Below are 22,936 nucleotides of genomic sequence, written 5' to 3'. Positions count from 1 at the left end.
TGAAAAAGACACTCGTTGAGATTTAAAAAAAAAAAAAAAAAAATACGAAACGAAGAAAAGAAAAAAATGTGGTGAATCTTTCTCTATGCCCGCAAGGCATTTAAAACATTTTATCGCAAATCCATATATTTTTTTGTCATTTCAATAAAGAAGTATGGGTTTTTAAAAATTTTCTAATTATTATAATATATAATATATATAATATATAATATATAATATATAATATATAATATATAATATATAATATATAATATATAATATATACCTTAAAAATACATACAAAAATAAAAAAAAAGTATTAATTTTTTTTTTTTTATTATTTTGTATAGATTTTTGCAGGTAGTGGCTAAAGGGTTGAGAGGGGGCGGGGGTAAAACAATGGGTTAGAAGAAAAAGAAAGACAAAGGAAAATAGTCGAGAAACGAAATATAGAGTGCAATACTCACCAGATGCGAATCTCGAGTGGTAAATGTGACAGGATCCGAAGCCTTCGGCTCTCGACAATGAAAGTCTATTTTACCCCAAGCTGCTGCTCCTGCTGCGCCACTTTTAGCCGCTTCGATTAATTCCATTTTCACACCCTCTGCCGCAAATTCCACCTATTTTTTTTTTTTTTTTCAAAAAACAGAAATAGTATTTTTAGATTTTTTCAAAAAAAGAAACTTTAAAATGATTTATACTTTAACCCCAGTTCTACTAATGAAACTAACAGAAATTTTTAATATTAACGATTACTCTTATATTATTTTCACATTTTTTTAAGGTAACCCAAAACAAAATTAACCCTAAATCTAACGCTAACTAGAACCATAACCCTAACTGCAATCCAAACCCTAACTAGAACCATAACCCTAATTGTAACCCTAACTTTAACCCTAACCCTAACTATAGCCCCAACCCTAACTGTAACCCTAACATTAACCCTAACCCTAACTAGAATCTTAACTGTAACTACAACCCCAACTTAACCCTAACCGTAACCCTAACTGTAACCGTAACTATAACCTAACCCTTACTAAAACCTTAACCATAACTAGAAACAAACAATAACTGTAACCCTAACTCTAAACCTAACTAGAACCTTAACCGTAACAATAACCCCAACCCTAACTGTAACCCTAACTGTAACCCTAACTTTAACACTAACCCTAACTAGAACCTTAACTGTAACTATAACCCCAACTTAACCCAAATCGTAACAGTTACCGTAACCGTAACTCTAACTATAACCTTAACTATAACCCTAACTTAACCTTAACCGTAACCGTAACTACAACCTAACCCTTACTAGAACCTTAACCATAACTAGAAACAAACACTAACTGTAACCCTAACTCTAAACCTAACTAGAACCTTAACCGTAACTATAGCCCTAACCCTAACTGTGACCCTAACTAATACCTTAACCATAACTCTGACCCTAACTAGAACCTTAACTCTAACTAGAACCATTACCCTATCTATAACCCTAACTGTAACCTAACCATAACCCTTAACCTAACTAGAACCATAAACCTAACTGTATCTCTAACTATAACCTAACCATAATTAGAACCTTAACCCTAACTGTAACACTTACTATAACCTAACCCAAACTAGAACCCTAACCCTAACTAGAACCCTAACCCCAGCTATAACCCCAAGTAAAACCCTAACTAGGACCTAAACCCTAATTATAACACTAACCTTAACAATAACACCAATTTTAACCCTTAACCCTAATTTTAACCCTTAACCCTAATTTTAACCCTTTACCCTAATTTTAATTCTTAACCCTAATTTTAACCCTTAACCCCAATTAATTAAATTAGTAGTTACACCAAAAATAAATAATAATTTAATTTTAACTCCTATTCAAACCCTTAACCCCGAATTAATTACTATGTACGATAAATAAAATTTAAAAATTTGTTTTAACTTCATAGAACAACAAAAATGGAAAGCAGAATTAGAGAGGGAGATGAAAATGAACTTGAAAAAATACAATCAAGTAAAGTAGCTTTAAACATTTGTATAGAAAAAAGTAAAAAGAAAAGAGAAACAATGTGATAAAAATAATGTGTGGATACTTATTATTATTATTATTTTTTTTTTTTTGAAAATTAGTGACTGAATTAAGAGTGATTATATGTGTGTATGCTAGTTTATGGTATTATATCCTCATTGTCTGTGGAAAAGGAAAGGTAAGAGGAGGAGGAGGAGGAGGAGGAGGAAGGACGACACGAGAGTGAGTGGCTTGGATGCGTTTTCGCTTGTTGGAATTCTCTTTAGCCTTGGCTAATTACTCTTCACGTAACCACGCACTCTCAACAATACATACTCTATGTATATATATATATATATATATATATATATATATATATATATCTCAATGCGCAGGCACAAACACGTGTGCTTCTTCACTAAAGTGCACTGTATAGCTGCTCTGCAGTCACGCTCGTTTCCTAAAGCCAACACACTTGCACATACACACACACACAGAGGTTACAAAACAAAATCGAAGCTGACAAGTGCCACATCTTCCCACATAGACACAAAGAATCTAAAAAAAAAAAAATCCGCCTTCTTTTGTCGGAAAAAAAAACATTTCTTATATTAAATTTAGTTTCTAAGGATTCCTGTTTTTTCGATATTTTTTTTTTTATTGTTGTCATAGTAATAAAAATATTGATTTGAGGTTAGGATTGTAAAACTCAAATATTAACCCAAAGATTAGGAAAAATTTTAGATTATTATTAGGGGTTTAGGTTAGGGATATTGTTAGGATTATAACCCTACTAACAGAAGGGTTATAGTTAGGGTTATAAAATCCTATAACCCTAACAATAACCTTAACATTATCCCTAACCCTGATCGTAACACAAACCTTAAACGTAACCTTAATTTTAATTCTAATACAAAACCGAATAATAACCCTAAAAATAACTCTAATATTATCCGTAACCCCATAGGATTAATATTTGGAACTTACAACTAACCGTAATCTATAACCCTGCTCTAGTTTTAATTCTAATTCAAAACCTAATAATAACCCTAACATTATCCCTAACTCAAATCCAAACACAAACCCTAAAGGAAACCTTTATTTTAATTCTGATACAAAACCAAATAATAAATTGGTAATAATAATAATAACAATAATATTAATAATAATAATAATAATAATAATAATAATAATAATAATAGTAATAATAGTAATAATAATAATACCCCTAACCCTAGGATTAATATTTGGGATTTATAACTAATCCAAATCTATAATCCAACCCTAATTTTAATCCTAATTCAAACCCTAATAATAACCCTAACATTATTAAAAACAACGTTAGGATTAAAGTTAATTAAAAGTTAGAGCTTTTAGGGTTACAAAACTGCAAAGGGTTAGGGTTAAGAAAAGGGTTAACATTGGTGTTAAAATCAGGGTTTCGGTAAAGATTAGTGTCAAAATTATCGTTAGGATTAGATTTAAATCTTTAACTTTTAGGGTTACAAAAATTCAAAGCGTAGGATTAAGGGCAGGGTTATAATTAGGGTTAAAATCGGGGTTAAAGTTAGAGTTTTAGTAAAGGATAAGTTTCAGAATTATCTTCAGGGTTAGGTTTAAAGTTAAAGTTAGCTTTTAGGGTTACAAAACTGCAAAGAGTTAGGATTAAGAAAAGGGTTAACATTGGTGTTAAAATAAGTGTTAACCTTAGGGTTTTGATAAGAATTAGTGTTAGAATTTTTATCGGAATTAAGTTTAAAGTTAGGGTTAGTTTTAATTTTGTTTTAGATTTAGGTTTAGCTTTAGGTTTTGTTTTAGGTTATGTTTTAGAATTGGATTTAAGTTATGGTTTAGAATTACATTTATCATTCATTTTACAAAACCCTAAAGATTATAAAATCTCCCAATTTCGTTATAGCACAACAATACACAGAGAGAAAAAAATTCGTTTTAAAACTCAACAAGTTTTTCATGTTGAAGAAAAAAAAACAGCTCAAGACACAAAAACATTTTAATTATTTATACACGCTATTTTCTCTCCTGTTTCGCTCCGACGCCTTCGTTAAATAAAAAAAAAAAAAAAAATTCTTGCTGAATTCACATTAATTAATAATTATTCCGAATCCTCATTTTCCTCCGATTCGCTAAACAAAAAAAAAAAAAAAAAAGTTCTTGCATTTTTTTTGTCCATTGTTTACTATATCAGGAATAATTTACAAAACAAAGAATAGCAAAAAATAATTTTACATTTGGTTACAGTTTCGCTATTGTAAAATTTTTAATTAAATTCCCCTATCTCGCTTCTACATTATAATGTGAATGTTGAATTTTTTTTTTTTTATATAAAGTTGACAATTTTTTAATTTAAATTTTTTTCTTTTGCTAACAATAATTAGTCAAAATAAATTTATTAAATAATGCATGATTTGTTATTAAATAATTTTGTTTAATTGAATCAATGAAATAAATTTATTGTGGCAAATAATTTTTATTTGTGCGTTGAAAAAAAATTTATTTGATTCAAATAATTGGTTACTTGATTATTATTAAATACATATTTATTTGTATCAACTAAATATTTATTTGTATCAATTAAATATTTATTTGTATCAACTAAATATTTATTTGTATCAACTAAATATTTATTTGTATCAACTAAATATTTATTCGTATCAACTAAATATTTATTTGTATCAAATAATTATTATTTGTATCAATGGTATTTGTTTTAGATACAGAAATTATTGGTTAAAATACAGTTTATTTAATTTAAATAAAAATTATTTGTTTCGAGTAAATATTTATTTGATAATAGTCAAATAATCTATTATTTGAATCAAATAAATTTTACTTTCAGTGTATAAAAAAAACATGTATTTGAGTGAAATAAATGAATAGTTTTAAGTAATTCATTATTTTTGTTTTAAATAAATATAATTATTTTATCGAAATATTTTTTATTTATTTTCATAAAATAATGTATTAATATTAAATAATGCATTATTGATATTAACGAATTTAGTGTATTAGAATCAATAAAATAAATTTGTGTTAAATAATTTTTATTTGTGTATCAAAAAAAAAAAATTAAATATTTGTGTAAAATAAATTAAATTGTTTTAAATAATTTATTATTTGTGTTCATTTATTAGATTTAGTTAATAATTTTACTTGAATCGCAAATACGATTTATTTGATTCAAATAATTCAAATTATTTAAAAAATACATATTTTTTGAATTCAAATAAAAATATATTTAAAACAAGTAAATATTTTTTAAAGAAATTAAATTACTTGAATCAAATAATTTTTTTTTCAATACACACCAAAAAAAAAAATATTCTTAAAAAAATAGACGAAAATTCCTTTTGCCGAAATCCTCTTGAATCAAGAATGTTATTTTTTCATAGGAGATTATTTTCCACTTATTTTAAGAGGAATATTCTTAAATAGAGAACACTTCTTTTAAATAGAGAATAATCCTCTTCAAATAAGAGGAATCCTCTTAAATAGAGAATAATCCTTTTAAAATAAGAGGAATCCTCTTAAAATAGGAGGAATCCTCTTAAAATAAGAGGAATCCTCTTAAATAGAGAATAATCCTCTTAAATAGAGAATAATCCTCTTAAAATAAGAAAAATCCTCTTAAATAAAGAATATTTTTTTTCTCGGTGCACACGAGGTTAAAGTAAAATTATTTTTATTATTATTTATTTATTTATTTTTTTTTTGATAATATCTAATGAAGTGTCGTAGAATTGAAAATATTTTCCAGACAAAAGGAGCGTTTCATATTGTGTTATGGACGACAAAAGGGTAAAGAACCCCCCTTTTATCTTTTAATGAGAACTCTGTAATAAAATCTGATATCTCAAAATCGTTGGCAAAAGAACGTGAAACCGCGCAATGGAGGTCGCAAAAGGATGAAAATAGTGTGGTGTGTGTTGGTTTGAGAAGCACCTCAGGGCAGGTAACTTTAGGAAAGAGAGAAAGAGAGAAAGGTGGGGGGGGTGGTAAAAAAAAGAGAAGGGGAGAAGGGATAGTATATAAGGTTGGCAAATTAGAAATGCATAACGGCCATTCGTAATTGCCTTTTTAAGAGGGCAACTTTAGCGTGACCACAGGCACTCTCATTTCGAATACTAATGGGCATGCCGACATTTTGTGGCCCAATTAATTATCCACCCCCTTTTTTTTTTTTTATCGTCTTTATATATATATTTTTTTTTGAATTAAAAAAAAATCTCAATAAATCGTGTCAAATTATGGTAATTTAAAAAAAAAAAAAAACTTTTTTCCCTGAGACAACTCGTTAAAAACCTCTTTCACCCCCCCCCCCCCCCTCCAAAAAAAACAAGGTTTATAAATTTTTTTTTTCATCTCTCCGCTAAATTTTTACAATTTATTACAGCTCATTTAAATAGATAGATAATAATAATAATAATGGTCTCGATTAATTATCTTTTTGATTCATTTATATTTAAATGAATTTACTACAATGAAATTCTAGATTTTATTAAATATGTATGTATATGAATTTTTGTACAATTAATTAGGATGGAGTGCAAGATTTTTTTTTCTAAATTAATAATTACAACTTTTTTTTTTTATTTTTTAAAATTATTTTGGTATTAATAATTTTAGTATTTCATTTGATTTTATTAATTAATATTAATAAATATTATTAGTAATTAGTAATTATTAATAAATGACAATAAATATTAAAAACTAATTAAAAATATTAACATTAACATTAATTAGATTTAATGTTAAGATTTGCTTAAGAATTAATGTTTATGCTGCGGGGTTAAAAAATCCTAAGGGGTTAAAGATTAGGGTTAATATTAGAATTAGAGAGTAAGGTTAAAGAAATGGTTACGTTAGAGTTATGATTAACATTAGATTTAAAGTCAGGGTTAGGGTGTTAGGGTTACAAAATCGTCGGGGTTAAAATTAGGGTTATCAGTAGGTATAGGGTTAAATCAGAGTTAAACTTTGATTAAAATTTAGTCACTGCGTTACAGTTAGGATTTGGTTTAAAGTCTTTTGTAAGCGTCAGGGGTTACAAAAAAACCCTAAGGGGTTAGGGTTAATGCCAGTGTTATCATAAGGGTTAAAGTTTGGGTTCGTTTAAGAGTTAATATTCAAGTTGTGATAAGAATTAAATTTAAAGTTAGGGTTAAAATCAGGATTACAAAATTTTCAGGGTTAAGTTAAGGGTTATTATAAGGATTAGAATTTGATTTAAGGTTAGGGTTTTTTTTTACGTTAGACTTTGAGTTATAGTTAGAATTAAATATACGATTAGAAATTAGGGTTAGATTAGGGTTATAAAAATAGGGTTAGGGTTATAGAAATAGGGTAAGGGTTAGGGTTAAAATGAAAGTTAAAGTTAGCGTTGTTTTAAAAGTTAGAGTTTAAGTTCTAGTTAGTATTATGTTTAGAGTCAAGGATAGTGTCGGGGTTACAAAATCGTATGGTTTAAGGGCAGGGTTCTCATTAGGGTTAAAATCAGAGTTAAAGTTAGGGTTTTTTTTTAAAGTCGGTGTTTAAATTATAGTTAGAATTAACTTTAGAGTATTCTTTTGCGTCAGGGTTACATATTCGTCAGGGTTAAAATCAGGGTTATCATGGGGGTTAAAATCAGAGTTAAAGTTAGGGTTTCGGTAAGGGTTAGTGTCAAAATTATCCTTAGGATTAGGTTTAAAATTTTAACTTTTATGGTTACAAAAATTCAAAACCCAGGGTTAAGGGCGTGGTTGTCATTGGGGTTAAAATCAGGGTTAAACTTAGGGTTTTGGTAAGGGTTAGTGTCAAAATTATCCTTAGGATTAGGTTTAAAGTTAGATTTAGTTTTCAGGGTTACAAAACTCTAAAGTGTTGGGGTTAATATCACTATTATCATTAGGGTTAAAATTAGGGTTAAATTTAGGGTTCGTTTAATGGTTATTGTTCAAATCATAGTTAATAAACTTAGTTTTTGTATTAAAATGAGGGTTTTAAAATCCCAATTTAGGGTTAAACGGGTTAAAATCAGAGATAAAGTTAAAATTCATTATTTTTCTTTAAATTAAATTCGACATCTTTTTTTTAATATTTAACTTTTTTTTAATAAAAAAAAACAGTAAGAATTAAACTTACTTTTCGAAGGCATCCAACAAAATTATTAATCCCTTTGGCTCCTGTCAAAGATCGAGCATCAGCACCGCCACCAACAAAAAGTCGATCACTCGCCAATTTTGTGAAAGAGCCAGCAGTATGACCATGTTCTGTATAAATTCCATCTACGTTTGCTGACAGCTGAAACATAAAAAGAAAACCAAACAAATTTTAAAATGACATATTTTTGCAAAAAAAAAAAATAAAAAAATAAAAGCTTCCAGACATTTTTATTTCAACCATTCCTCAATGGAGTTTTTTTTTTTTTTTCCTATCGACTATAGAAAATTTGGTTTGTTTTCATACGCATTTTTTTTTCTTTTTCTAAAACTATTGTACACTACATAAATATTCGATTTACTTTTTTCCTCTTTTCACTTCACTTACTCGTCAAGATTTTAAAATCTGTCTCTTTCACATATTTAAAATTTTTATTTTTCAATTCTTTTTCACATATTTTACTGATTTGTATTTTCAACTGATTTTTGTAGTTGAAATATTTTTTTTTTAAACATAGTTTAAGTATTATAAATAAAAAAAAAATTATTTTTAATTTTAAATATTTAATTTTTTTTTTATTAACTTTTGAAATAAATTTCGTGAAAAAAATTAGAAAGTTTTTTAATGTAATACGATTAAAAGTTGTTTCTACTGTAAAATAAAGGTATATATATACATATGTATATGTTTAATTTGTTTAAGTAATGCGAATAGCTAATCTGTATTTCGAATCTCTCTCTCTCTCTTTCTCTCTCTCTAAACTGGCGTAAGTGCTTTCAAACTATAAAAGCGATTTAATGCCTTGACTTAGCCTCGTTTGTCGAAACCACCTGACACCCCAAAATGTCCTAAATCATCCCCAGCTTTCCGCAAACGATCCTAAATCCACAGGCCAAACTCCTTATCTTGGAAAATGAGAAAAATCTCACTTCTTAACCCAACGCAATTTTTTTTCAAACTCTTTAAAAAATAATCCAGATTTACATATTTTCTCTCCTGTCTAGTTTTTTTTTCATCAAAAAAGCATTTTTTTTTTTTTTTTTTTTTTTTAAACTAAAAAACAAAGAATACTAGAGAAATTCGTTTCTTTTCCTTGTTTACGAATTTTTTTTTTCTTTTCTTTTTTAATTTCATTAAAGAATCAATTTATCCGAAAAGAATAGAAGGAAATTTCAACAGAATGTACAGAGGAAAAACAGTTTGGGGCATTGAAAAATCGAGTGTTGCTTTTTAAATTGAAAAGTATTTCTCTGCACGAAATAGGAGACGATTCTTATTGATTTAACCCCATCTCTCTGTCTCTCTCTCTCTCTCTGGTATTGCTAAAAGGGGGGGATGAGACCTCGAGGGGGTTTAAGTGGGAGGGGTGCGACGAGGTCGTTTTTCACATAGAGTGAGATGGCTTAAATAATTAATGCGGCATTAGTTCGACTGGAGGAAGGTTTACGATGTGAATCCATCGTTTCAAAGTCTGATAAAAGAGGAAGAGCCTTTCGGACTTTTAAGGTACCGAATCGCCATTGAGAAAACATTTCTTTTTAGTGTTTACTTGAGAACTACTCACTCACTTTACCTATCACCCCCTCCCCTCCCCCTCTCTCTTTCGCTTTTCCCTTTTCCCTCCATTATCCGATGTACCTTCTGCTAAGATTCACATGCGACAAATCCCAAGAGTTTGAATCCCGCTGAAATTTCTATCCCCAGGCAAATACCTCTTACAAACTGTCGGAAATAACAAGAATGGAAGCCACTAGGAAAAGCACTTTCTTCAAAGTAATTGTCATTTTTATAAGAAGAAAGAAAGATAGATACAATTTGCAACCAACACTTTTTTTAGGGTTGAAACAATAATTTTTTGAAATATTTCACAAAATTTATCGAAAAATATAAATTGTATTATTGTAATTTTTGTGTCATTTACTTCAAGTAAGTCTAAGAAAAGTGCCACAATTGTTTATTTTGAATTTGAATTAAAAAAATTATGTAGGAAGTGACATTACCGACATTTTCAAAGTAGTGGTAATTTTTGTTGTAATTCTCTCTCAATTTTTGGCGTTGGTAATATTGACAACAATTATTTATATCGAAATTGAATTCAAAAATAGAGAGGAATTGACATTATCGACATTTTTTAGGGTTGGAACAATAATTTTTGCAATATTTTACAAAGTTTCTTGAAAAATATAAATTTTATTATTGTAATTTTTGTGTCATTTAGTTCAAGTGAGTCTAAGAAAAGTGCCACAATTATTTATTTTGAATTTGAATTAAAAAAATTATGTAGGAATTGACATTACCGACATTTTCAAAGTAGAGGTAATTTTTGGTATATTCTTCTTTCAATTTTTGGCGCTGATGATATTTACAACTATTTAATTTGAATTTTAATTAAAAAATAGGTAGGAATTGACATTACCGACAATGAACAAATCAAAACATTGTTTTCGATGGGTAAAAAAGATTTTCGACTAAAGAATTGTTTTTAAAATTTGTGTCACGTATAAAAAAATGTTTTTATCAAACCGCTATTTCGATAAAAAAAATACCGAATCTTTTCTCCATTTTAGACAATTGAAGGTTAGAATTTGACATTAAGTTACGTTTCTCGAAAAATATAAATCGAATTATTGTAATTTTTGTGTCATTTATTTCTATTGAATTTAAGAAAAGTGCCACAATTGCTTATTTCGAATTTGAATAAAAAAAATTATGTAGGAATTGACATTACCGACATTTTCAAAATAGTGGTAATTTTTGTTGTATTTCTCTCTCAATTTTTGGCGTTTATAATATTGACGACAACTATTTATTTCGAAATTGAATTAAAAAATATAGAGGAATTGACATTATCGACAATGAACAAAGCAAAACATTGTTTTCGATGGGTAAAAAAGATTTTCGACTAAAGAATTGTTTTCAAAATTTGTGCCATTTATAAAAAATTGTTTTTATCAAGCCGCTATTTCGATAAAAAAAATACCGAATCTTTTCTCCATTTTAGACAATTGAAGGTTAGAATTTGACATTAAGTTACGTTTCTCGAAAAATATAAATCGAATTATTGTAATTTTTGTGTCATTTATTTCTATTGAATCTAAGAAAAGTGCCACAAGTATTTATTTTGAATTTGAATAAAAAAGAATTAGGTAGGAATTGACATTACCGACATTGAAAAAAAGTTTGTTTTCGACCGGTAAAAAAGAATTTCGCTTGAAAAATTGTTTTCAAAATTTGTGCCACTTATGAAAAATTGTTTTTACCAAACCACTATTTCGATAATAAAAAAAAAAAAAAATACCTAAACTTTTCTCCATTTTCGACGATCGAAGGTTGGAGTTTTACATTTAGTTACGTTTCTTAAAAAATATAAATCGTATTATTGTAATTTTTGTACAATTTACTTCCATTAAGTCTAAAAAAAAGTGCCACAATTATTTATTTTGAATTCGAATTAAAAAAAAAAATAAATAGAAATTGACATTACCGACTTTTTTAAAAAATAGTAGCAATTTCTATTTGTTAAATAAAATTTTTCTAAATTAATTACCTTAATTTTTTTTTTTTTTTGCCTAACTCTAATTGTCGACAAATACAAGTAAGAATGAAAGAAGAAGGATATAATGCAAGGCGAGTAAAATTGAATTTGTCAAAGTGAACACAGACACAAACATACACACACATACACGTTTGTTTAGTGTGTGGATAGGAGAAATCTTGTGATTCAAGCCGAGGCTATTTCTCTGGGTACAGCTCTGCAAGAATAGGGCAAAAACGACAGTGAATTATGGCAGGAATGTAACAGGGATTTCAGTGGGGAAAAACATTGGTAATTAATGGGTTTAGTGGCAAAGCTTGCAAGGCTCGTCCAAACACCACCTTTCTTGTCGCATATAAATGTATACATATAGTATATTTTGTTTTCTTAAATTTTTAACTCCTTTAATCTCTTTTATTATTATTTTTATCATTAATTATTAAAATTTTTATTATTATTATTTTTAACATTATTTTTATTATTATGAGTATTGTTGTTGTTATTATTATTATTATTATTAAACCGTCCAATTATATTTTGACAATATATTTTCAACACTATTGCCTATAATAAATAGTAAATTGTTATTTTGTCAATGTTACCCCATCACTTTAGGGTTTTGACATAACCTCCAAAAAATATTTTCTTAGCTGTATAAAAAAAATGTAATTCTGGCTTGAGGCTAAAGTTTTTTGTCATAACCTCAAATTGTTATTTTGTCAATTTTACCCCATTACTTTAGGATTTTGACATAACCTTAAAAAAATATTTTCTTAGCTGTATAAAAAAAATGTAATTCTGGCTTGAGGCTAAGGTTTTTTGTCATAACCTCAAAAAAGTCGTCACAATGAATATAAAAATGTACATGTTAAATTATATTTTATTTTCTTTTGTATTCCTGGCAAAATTTTTTTGAGGTTATGTCAAAAAATTTGACATGATGGGGTAAAAGTGACATAGAATTCGGTTTCAAAAAGCCCCCCAAAAAAACAAAAAAATACTCTTTAACCCCAAGGCTATATTTTTCGTTTTTCTATGAATACTTTGAGGTTATGTCAAAAATTTAACATAGTAGAGTGAAATAGATTTTAGATTTCGGTTAATAAATTAATTACAAAAAAAAAAATATTACAAATAAAAAATTAAATCCCAATAAAAAAAAAAATAAAAAAAAAATGGAATAACCCGGAAATTCTCTCTCTCTCTCTCTCTCTCTCTCTCTCTCTCTCTGTGAAAAGAGGAAATGACATTTTATTTGAAGCGTAAATGAAGTTAAACCTTCTGTTATTTTTGATTCCAATAAAAGTGAAAATTCAATGACGAAAAGGAAACTCTCAGTGAGAGGAGAAAGAGAAGCAGTGGTAGAGGAAGAAGAAGAAGAGGATTAATTGGCTTAATTAAAAAGTTCTACAGCGGATTCGCCATCCTATGCTGGGGATTATGTCTCCGCAAACGCGTTAAGCTGGCATTACACGCGCTACTGCGGGGAGGCTTTGGGCGCGATTACTGTCGCGATTGCGGTTGCAATTAATTTTCAAAAGGGGCTTCTTCACCCGAAAATAATAATAATAATAATAATAGTAAAAAAAGAAAAAAAATACTTTTTTCCTTCTACATAATCGAAAGAGTGAAAAAATTTTTTTTTTAGTCATCTATGAAAAAAAAAAATGATTATAAGTTCAAATGAAAAGAAACGATATGAATTTTATGAGTATTTACATGTGTCTATAAATTATGATTATATGAGTTTACATCTGTTTTTACTTTTTATGAAATACTGATTATAAATCTATGATACTTTGGTTTTGTATTATTTTCAAAGTTTATGAGTTATGAGTTTTTCCGATTAATAGTTTTAAATTTACGAGTTTTCGGTTAATTTCTTTGAGTTTCTAGCTATAAATTCATGAGTTTTTGGTATTTAATCACTTTAAGAGTTGCTGCTTCTAAATTTATGAGTTTTTTTTACCCTCACTACGTTATTTGGTTTATGAGTTGTGTAAGAAATTATTATTAAAAAAGATAAGTAACGTTTACTACCGTTTCTATGAAAGCGGTTGCTATGGTAACTGTTACTATGGTTTTTGGGCCTGGGCCACGGAACCCTAAAAAGTAAATGAATATTTGGAATATCTGAAAAAAATATTCAGTGAAAAATAACGCTTTAACACAAAAATTGACGGTTTCGATTCAAAAACTCAGTTTTTCAGTTATACTGACTCTCATCTTTTTTAATTTTACTTACGTTTCTCTGGAAATTTTCCTGTCTGTCACTATATATGTATATACATTTATATAGAGAGAAAAAGAGACAAAAATGAAATTCCGAATAATTTGCATTTTTATTTAATTTATTCTAAAGCTGTCAGCTCTCCGGATGATGTGCACATATGTATAAATTTGTATCGCCCTTTATTCGTATACTTATGCAAATAAGGTAGGGAAACTCGAAAAAAATAAGCATTCAGAAAGGGGTATATATATATATATATATATATATATATATATATATATATATATATATATATATATATAATATATGAAGAGCAAATGATCCATATAAAACGAAACTGTTTATATATAAAATTATATATTACTGTCTTAAAATCTCGACAGACTTTAAACTCATACTCTTTCTATCCTTTTACTTACGTTTTCTCTGTTTCTATATATATATATATATATATAAATTTGTGCTAAAATCCGTATTTCACTTGAACAATGTTTGGTCCACTTTCGGATGGAAAAGCACTTTGACTTTGGAAATTCATTAGTTTCCCTTCACAAGGGAATCTAGTTTCTCAGTGAAGATATTCTCAAGATATTGAACTCGGAGATTCGCGGCGAGAATTAATTAAACAAATTTCGCGCCGCCTTGAATCTTACAAGAGAAAGAAGGATAGAGAGAGAGAGAGAGAGAGAGAGAGAGAGAGAGAGAGAGAGAGAGAGAGAGAGAGAGAGAGAGAGAGAGAGAGAGAGAGAGAGAGAGAGAGAGAGAGAGAGAGAGAGAGAGAGAGAGAGAGAGAGAGAGAGAGAGAGAGAGAGAGAGAGAGAGAGAGAGAGAGAGAGAGAGAGAGAGAGAGAGAGAGAGAGAGAGAGAGAGAGAGAGAGAGAGAGAGAGAGAGAGAGAGAGAGAGAGAGAGAGAGAGAGAGAGAGAGAGAGAGAGAGAGAGAGAGAGAGAGAGAGAGAGAGAGAGAGAGGAGAGAGAGAGAGGAGAGAGAGAGAGAGAGAGAGAGAGAGAGAGAGAGAGAGGAGAGAGAGAGAGAGAGAGAGAGAGAGAGAGAGAGAGAGAGAGAGAGAGAGAGAGAGAGAGAGAGAGAGAGAGAGAGAGAGAGAGAGAGAGAGAGAGAGAGAGAGAGAGAGAGAGAGAGAGAGAGAGAGAGAGAGAGAGAGAGAGAGAGAGAGAGAGAGAGAGAGAGAGAGAGAGAGAGAGAGAGAGAGAGAGAGAGAGAGAGAGAGAGAGAGAGAGAGAGAGAGAGAGGGAGAGGGGGGGGTAGAGAGGGAGGGAGAGAGAAAGAGAGAAACAGAAAGAAACAGAGATAAGGAAAACTGTTTCCTTCAACGGTTGAGATACTCTTTTTCTAAAAAGGAAAAACAGTTCATTAACTATAGAGATTTTGAGCCAGGTCAAAATAAAATTCAGATTTTTTGAAAAATATTCAAAATATTTTAATTTAAGAGACAAAAAATGAATGCAACACTTTTTGATAAGTCGAGCGGATGCTGAGCTACACTCAAAAAGATTTTGGAAAAATTTTCGAATAATTAAATTTGCGAGATAACTGCTCCGGGATACCGCCAAAAAAATAGTCAAAAAGTTTCGAACAAAAAATGTATGGCGCAGTTTTTTAATGGTCCAGCGGATGCTGAGCTACACTCACTAAAACTGGGAGAAAAATTTCCAAAAAAAAAAAATTTGCCAGATAATGACTCGGGAATAATGCCAAAAAATTGAGCAAAAAGTCTCGAACAAAAAATGTATGGCGCACTTTTTGATTGGTCCAGCGGATGCTGAGCTACACTCACTAAAACTGGGAGAAAAATTTCAAAAAAAAAAATTTGCCAGATAATGACTCGGTAATAATGCCAAAAAATTGAGCAAAAAGTCTCGAACAAAAAATGTATGGCGCACTTTTTGATTGGTCCAGCGGATGCTGAGCTACACTCAAATGTATTTCTGAAAAATTTTCGAAAAATTAAATTTACTAGATAAACACTCCGGAATACCACCAAAGTAATTAAAAGAAAGTTCTGAACAAAAAATTCCTGCCGCACTTTTTGATTGGTCCAGCGGATGCTGAGCTACACTCAAATATATTTCTGAAAAATTTTGGAAAAAATAAATTTACTAGATAATCGCTCCGGAATACCACCAAAAAAATAGGGAAAAAGTTTCGAACAAAAAATGTATGGCGCACTTTTTGATTGGTCCAGCGGATGCTGAGCTACACTCAAATAAATTTATAAAAAATTTTCGAAAAATTAAATTTTCGAGATAATCGTTTGGGAATACCGCCAAAGTCTTTAGCAAAAAGTAGCGAACAAAAAATGTATGGTGCACTTTTTGATTGGTCCAGCGTATGCTGAGCTACACTAGGAAACAAATTTTGAAAAATTTACGAAAAATAAAATTTGCGAGATAATGTCTCGGCAATACCGCCATAAAAATAGTCAAAAAGTTCCGAACAAAAAATGTATGGCGCACTTTTTTTTGGTCCAGCGGATGCTGTGCTACACTCAGATAAATTTTTTAAAAAATTTGGAAAAAATAATTTTGCGAGATAATTGGTCGGGAATACCGCTAATGTCTTAACCCGGGAGTATCGAACAAAAAATGTATGGCGCACTTTTTGATTAATCCAGCAGATGCTGAGCTACACTCAAATATATTTCTGAAAAATTTTCGAAAAATTAAATTTTCGAGATAATTGTTCCGGAATACCACTAAAGTAATTAGAAGTAAGTTCTGAACAAAAAATGTATGTCGCACTTTTTAATTGGTCCAACGGATGCTGAGTTACACTCAAATGTATTTCTGAAAAATTTTCGAAAAATTAAATTTACTAGATAATCACTCCGGAATACCACCAAAGCAATTAAAAGAAAGTTCTGAACAAAAAATTCCTGCCGCACTTTTTGATTGGTCCAGCGGATGCTGAGCTACACTCAAATATATTTCTGAAAAATTTTCGAAAAAATAAATTTACTAGATAATCCCTCCGGAATACCACCAAAAAAAAATGGGGAAAAAGTTCTGAACAAAAAATGTATAGCGCACTTTTTGCTTGGTCCAGAGGATGCTTAGCTACACTCAAATATATTTCTGAAAAATTTTCGAAAAAATAAATTTACTAGATAATCGCTCCGGAATACCATTAAAAAAATAGGGAAAAAGTTTCGAACAAAAAATGTATGGCTCACTTTTTGATTGGTCCAGCGGATGCTGAGCTACACTCAAAAATTTTGGGAAAAATTTTTGTAAAATTAAATTTGCGAGATAATCCTTCCGGAATTTTACTAAAGTGTAAACCCGGGAGTTTCGAACAAAAAATGTATGTCACACTTTTTTGATTGGTCCAGCGGACGCTGACCTAAGTCAAATTCAATTTTGAATTTTTTAAAAAATTTTCGATTTAATTAATTTAAGAGACAACTTTTCAAAAATATTACTTAATTTTAACCTTATATTTAATCTACTTACACGTGAATTTATGAAACATAATTGACTTAAAGAATGAGAAAAAACATTTTTGCAATTTTAAAATGACATTAATGTCAATTTCTACCTAATTTTTTAAATTTAATTTCAAAATAAATTGCCGTGACACGTTTCTTGGATTGAAATAAATTGAATGATTTAAAAATTTCAAAAACACGATTTATATTATATGAGAAACTTAAACCCAAAGTTTTAGAACTTTTGTTTAAAGAAACAAAAAAAAAAAATTATAACTTAAAAAAAAGAATTTGAATATTATTGTACATAGCGGAAAGATAGTGGTTATTGAAAGAAAAAAATGTTGGGATGACAAAAATGGCGGCAATGTTGAATTGGAAACTGGGTTGCGGAAAATATTATGGTCCTAGTTTTGATGGTGTAGTTTTAACTTATTCATCTAAAGGTTGGGGAGGGGGGACGTTAGGGGAAGCGATACTGCAGAGAAAGAGAGAGAGAGAGAAACGGTTACTGGGAAGGCGAATTCCTGAATGCGAATTAGCACCCTGCCCAGGAACATATGAGTCTGCGGAGAGTGTAAATTTATACTGACTGCAATGTGCTGCAGCTTACCTGTTACATTAATTTTCCCCCTTTTATACCCCTTTACCTAACCACTTGCGTTTCAAATAATCCCCTCCCTCCCTCCCACCCACCCCTTTACCTAAAGAGACACATTTCACTACTATTATTTTACCATAATGATAATATAATTTTGATTAATTATTTTTCATTTCAATTAATCATGAGAAATTTATATTTAAATATGAAAATAAAAACAATATTAAATTCTGTCGATAATAATGACAAAATAGAATATACAATTTTTTAAAAATGATTTAATTCATTTCCATTAATACAAAAAAATATAAACAAAAAATAAATAGTAAGAAATTTTTTAAGGTTATGTTAATTGTAAACACTTATGAAATTTTGTAGAATTTAAAACAAAATAAAAAAAAAAAAAATGCAAATTGTAACGTGTTTAAAAAAAAAAAAATTTTAACAGACCTTAAATTTTTTGTTCTGTTCCAGATTTTCCAGCTGGAGGCACTTGGAATGGGTTTCTTCAGAATAAAAAACCCTCGCGATTGAAGAAACGAAAATAAATTTTGAAATCCATTTTTTTTTTTTTTACATTAAGAAAAGATAAAAATTTCGATCGCGGTTTAATAATATTTAAAACACTCTCGGAAAAATAAATTATGAGAAATTAACAAGTTTTCAAAGCAAAAAAAAATATTTTAGAACAATAAGAAAAAATAAAATTATTTATAATATAATATTATAAAATAAAATATAATAATAATATAATAATATTATAATTTTAATATAATAATTTTTATAATATTACTATAATAACATTATTGACAATATTATTAATATTAATATTATAAATAATATTATAATTATAATAATATATATTAAGATTATAAACAATATTATTATAAACTCACTTTAACACGCACAATTTTCTAAGAAACAAGTCTTAACAGGACAAACGCTCGAATAGCAACTAATCAATTCATCTCTCGACTTGGATGACCGCCCTCTTTTATATTGTACCCTGAATGTAAACATACCTGCTCTAAAATTTACAGTAATTGCAATATTTTTCAAAATTTATAATACAATAATTTTTCTTTAATTATTTTTATAATTGCTTATTATTATTTTAAATTTAATTATTATTTTTCTTAATATAGAGAAAAATAAAAAAAAAACTACTATTTTGAAAATGTCGGTAATGTCGATTTCTACCTAATTTTTTTTTTTTTTAATTCAAATTCGAAATAAATAGCCGTGGCACTTTTCTCACACTCAAAGAAAGTGAATAAGAGATAAAAAAAATTTTGAAAATACAATTTATATTATATAAGAAAAGAATAAAAAAAAATTACTACTATTTTTAAACTGTCGGTAATTTTCGAAAAAATAAATTTGCATGATAATCGCTCGGGGATACCGCCAAATTAATTAGAAGAAAGTTCTGAACAAAAAATGTATGGCGCACTTTTGAATTGTTCCAACGGATGCTGAGCTACTCTCAAAAACATTTTGGAAAAATTTTCGAAAAATTAAATTTGTAAGATAATCGATCGGGAATATTACCAATAAAATAAGCAAAAAGTCTTGAACAAAAAATGTATGACGCACTTTTTGATTGGTCCAGCGGACGCTGACCTAAGTCAAATTTAAAAAAAACTATTTTGAAAATGTCGGTAATGTCGATTTCTACCTAATTTTTTTTTAATCCGAATTCAAAATAAATAGCCGTGGCACTTTTCTAACACTCAAAGAAAGTGAATGAGATAAAAAAAATTTTAAAATACAATTTATATTATATAACAAAAGAACAAAAAAAAATAATACTATTTTAAAACTGTCGGTAATGTCAATTTCTACATAATTTTTTTAATTCAAATTCGAAATAAACAATTGTGGCACTTTTCTTAGACTTAATGGAATTGAATGATACAAAAATTACAATAATATGATTTATATTTCACGATAAACTTAAACAAAAAGAATGTGATTTAAAAAAAAGAAAAATATTATTTATTAAAATAAATTAAAAAAATTAATTATTTTCAAAAAGTATACTAAATTATTTCAAATTCTGATTCAGAGATTTTGCCATGATATCTCTCTTTGAATTTTGGACTATATGCATGACCTCGACTTTATTACCGCAAGCTAGAGCGAATTTAGTGTTTAACTTACTTTACTAGTTTCTGCGGGATAAGGGTAATTTCACGTTGCTTCAATTACGTCGTACTATAAAATCTCTTTTTTTACCGCAATTCGAAATCACTGAATGTCACACTGGACAAAATCGACTATTTCTTTTTTTAAATGAAAAATTACTAGTTCCGAATTTCTCTCTTTCTATCGTATATATATATATATATAGTAGTTTATTATAGTTTTTTAAACTATAATCTAAATAGAATAATGTTCTTCAAATAAGATGTGGTATATAATTTTTCTTTCTTTTTTTTTTTTTAACAAATATGTAAATTTTCATTTGTCACGCATTTCTGATATTTAGAGAGGGAAATTTATATAATGTACAAACAAAATATATGATATTATGATATATTATAAGATATATATATGTTTATAAAAGTTTTTCTCTAATGCGTTCTGTTTTACCTAAATGGCCTCGGGCAAAACTGGGCCATGAAGGAAGTCCCTAACTGAGCACAGGATATGCTAATATGGATGAAAAAGGAAGCAGTCGAGAGTTTCAAGAGATGTATTTACGTGTCCCTTTGCCAACTAACTATTTCCACCGACAACTTTCGACCTCATACTATACACACACATATATATATGTATATATATATGACACATCGTAAATATTTTTCTCACAATTTTCTACTCTCTATATCTTTAAATCTGTCTTTTATCATTTAAAAATGATTCTTTTAAAAAAATTTGTCTAGATAACTGTCAAATTTGTCTTCCATTTTTAGATAATCAAATTTTTTATTAAAAATTTAAATATAATATTACAAAACAAAAATAAATTTTTTTTTAAATATTTAAAGTTGTAACTACTTAAAATTTAAACTACTTAAAATTTTAACTATTTAAAGTTATAACTATTTAAAATTTTAACTACTTAGTTTAAAATTTTTAGAGGTATAACTACTTAAAATTTTAACTAATTAAAATTTTAACTAGTAAAAATTTTAGCTACTTAAAATTTTAACTACTTAGTTTTAACTATTTAAAGTTTTAACTATTTAGATTTATAACTATTTAAAATTTTTGCTACTTAAAATTTTATCTACTTAGTTTTAACTACTTAAATTTTTTTACTATTTACAATTAGTTACTTAAAGTTTTAACTACTTAAAATTTTACCTACTTAAAGTTTTAACTACTTAAAATTTTAATTACTTAAAGTTTTAATTTTAATTACTTAAATTTTTAACTATTTAAAGCTTTAATTATTTCTATTTAAAAATTTGAAGAATTTAAAGTTTCACAAAAATAAAATTTTTTATTTATTTAAATGTAAAATTATTTAAAGTTTGAACTATTTTTAACTCTATTGATTAACGTAAAAGAAAATTTCAACTTTCCTTAAATTAAAAATATATTATTTAAAAATTTTGTAACTGTTAAAAATATTAACAATTTAGTTTAAAACTATATTAAGTTTTGATTATTGAAAATTTTTAAGTTTTGAATAAATTTTTAAGTATTCACAATTGAAACTATTTAAATTTTTGTTTTTTGTAATTAAAATTTTTATTATTCAAAGTATATTTGTTAATTTAATTTATAATTAAATTTCTAACAACTATTCAAAGTTTAAACTACTTTAAGTTTTAAATATTGAAATATTAATGTATTCAAAAGTAGACATTTAAAATTATAACATTTTAAAATATTAAATAATTTTACAAAATTTTACTATATTTTAGATTTAAAATTTTAAATTTGACTATCTAAAGGTTTAAAAAAACCTTAAAAAAACCTTTCTAAAAAAAAATCGAAATTTTAACTATCCAACGATTTAATATTGGTGAAAGTTTTTACCACACTTAAAGTTTGACATTAGTTAACATTTTAATCATCTTAACTTTAATCTCTACTCAAAATTTTCTGATATTCAAACTTTTAACTATAAAAAAATTTAAACATGTTTTTTTTTGGAAAATTTTAACTATTCCTTTGCAATCTGTAACTTGCAATTTATAAAACTGTAAATTATTATTACTTTTATTATTATTATTACTATAAAATTTGTTAACTAAATGCATTTCCATTAAAATTTGCAGTGCTTTTTGTAAGGTCTGAAAATTCTGAGAATATTTATAACTATTAAACTATCACTATAAAATGTACTTTATACGCAATAGGAAGTCCTTAACATTTAAATTTTCCATGACAGGTCGAAAGTTAAATTTTACTCCTCTCCCTATTTTATTACCTCGTAAAAAGCGTCTTTTAAAAACTTTTTCTCGAGGTTTTTAGTAACTTTCATATTTTTTTTTCTTTTTTTTTTTTAAATAAGATTAATACTCAAAAAGTTCACTCACCCTGCAAAATCTCGTGATAGACGAAATCTGAAACAGAAAAAAAACCCGACAATTAGTCTCTTGAAATTCACAAAAAAAAAAAAAACATTTTCAAACTCAATGGAATGTTTCAACATTACAGTACTTTCGAAAAAAAAGTTAAAATTACAATTATTTGCATTTCGTGAAAAAATAAGATAATTTTGACAATGTTGGATACGGTTAATTTTTAATAGAAAAAAAGGATGTTAAATAAAATGTATGATATTGTATTATGTAATATTTGATTTTTGTTTAATAGAAAAAAAAAATTAACCCTCTATGACCATTAATTTAAATAAACGAGATAGAACTTGGAATTAAAATTCATTAGAGTACTTTTTTTCCAGTGAAAAACTTTCAATATCTTTTTCAAGTAATAAAATTAAGACGCTTTTCCCATGCGATAAAATCGAGAGAATTCGAAGCTAGAGAGAGAGAGAGAGAGAGAGAGAGAGAGGGGGGG

At 27.7% G+C, this 22,936-nt stretch overlaps 1 protein-coding gene across 1 annotated transcript in view; it reads right to left on the bottom strand.

Annotated features, from left to right (window-relative positions):
• Positions 1-22,936, bottom strand: part of LOC127281166 (neurexin-1) — a 358,116-nt gene that overhangs the window by 202,300 nt on the left and 132,880 nt on the right. The window contains exons 7-9 of the mRNA XM_051304733.1: positions 22,453-22,479; positions 8,126-8,284; positions 447-599 (exon numbers count right to left, since the gene is read on the bottom strand). Coding sequence (XP_051160690.1) covers positions 447-599; positions 8,126-8,284; positions 22,453-22,479 — 339 coding nt within the window. The remainder of the gene's footprint in view (positions 1-446; positions 600-8,125; positions 8,285-22,452; positions 22,480-22,936) is intronic.

This window comes from Leptopilina boulardi, unplaced genomic scaffold (assembly GCF_019393585.1).
Source record: "Leptopilina boulardi isolate dan_hultmark-lab unplaced genomic scaffold, ZJU_Lbou_2.1 LbouV2_266, whole genome shotgun sequence".
In the NCBI taxonomy this organism is placed as follows: domain Eukaryota; kingdom Metazoa; phylum Arthropoda; class Insecta; order Hymenoptera; family Figitidae; genus Leptopilina; species Leptopilina boulardi.
The sequence above is the reverse complement of the archived record's forward strand: the minus strand, read 5'-3'. Positions and strand labels throughout refer to the sequence as shown.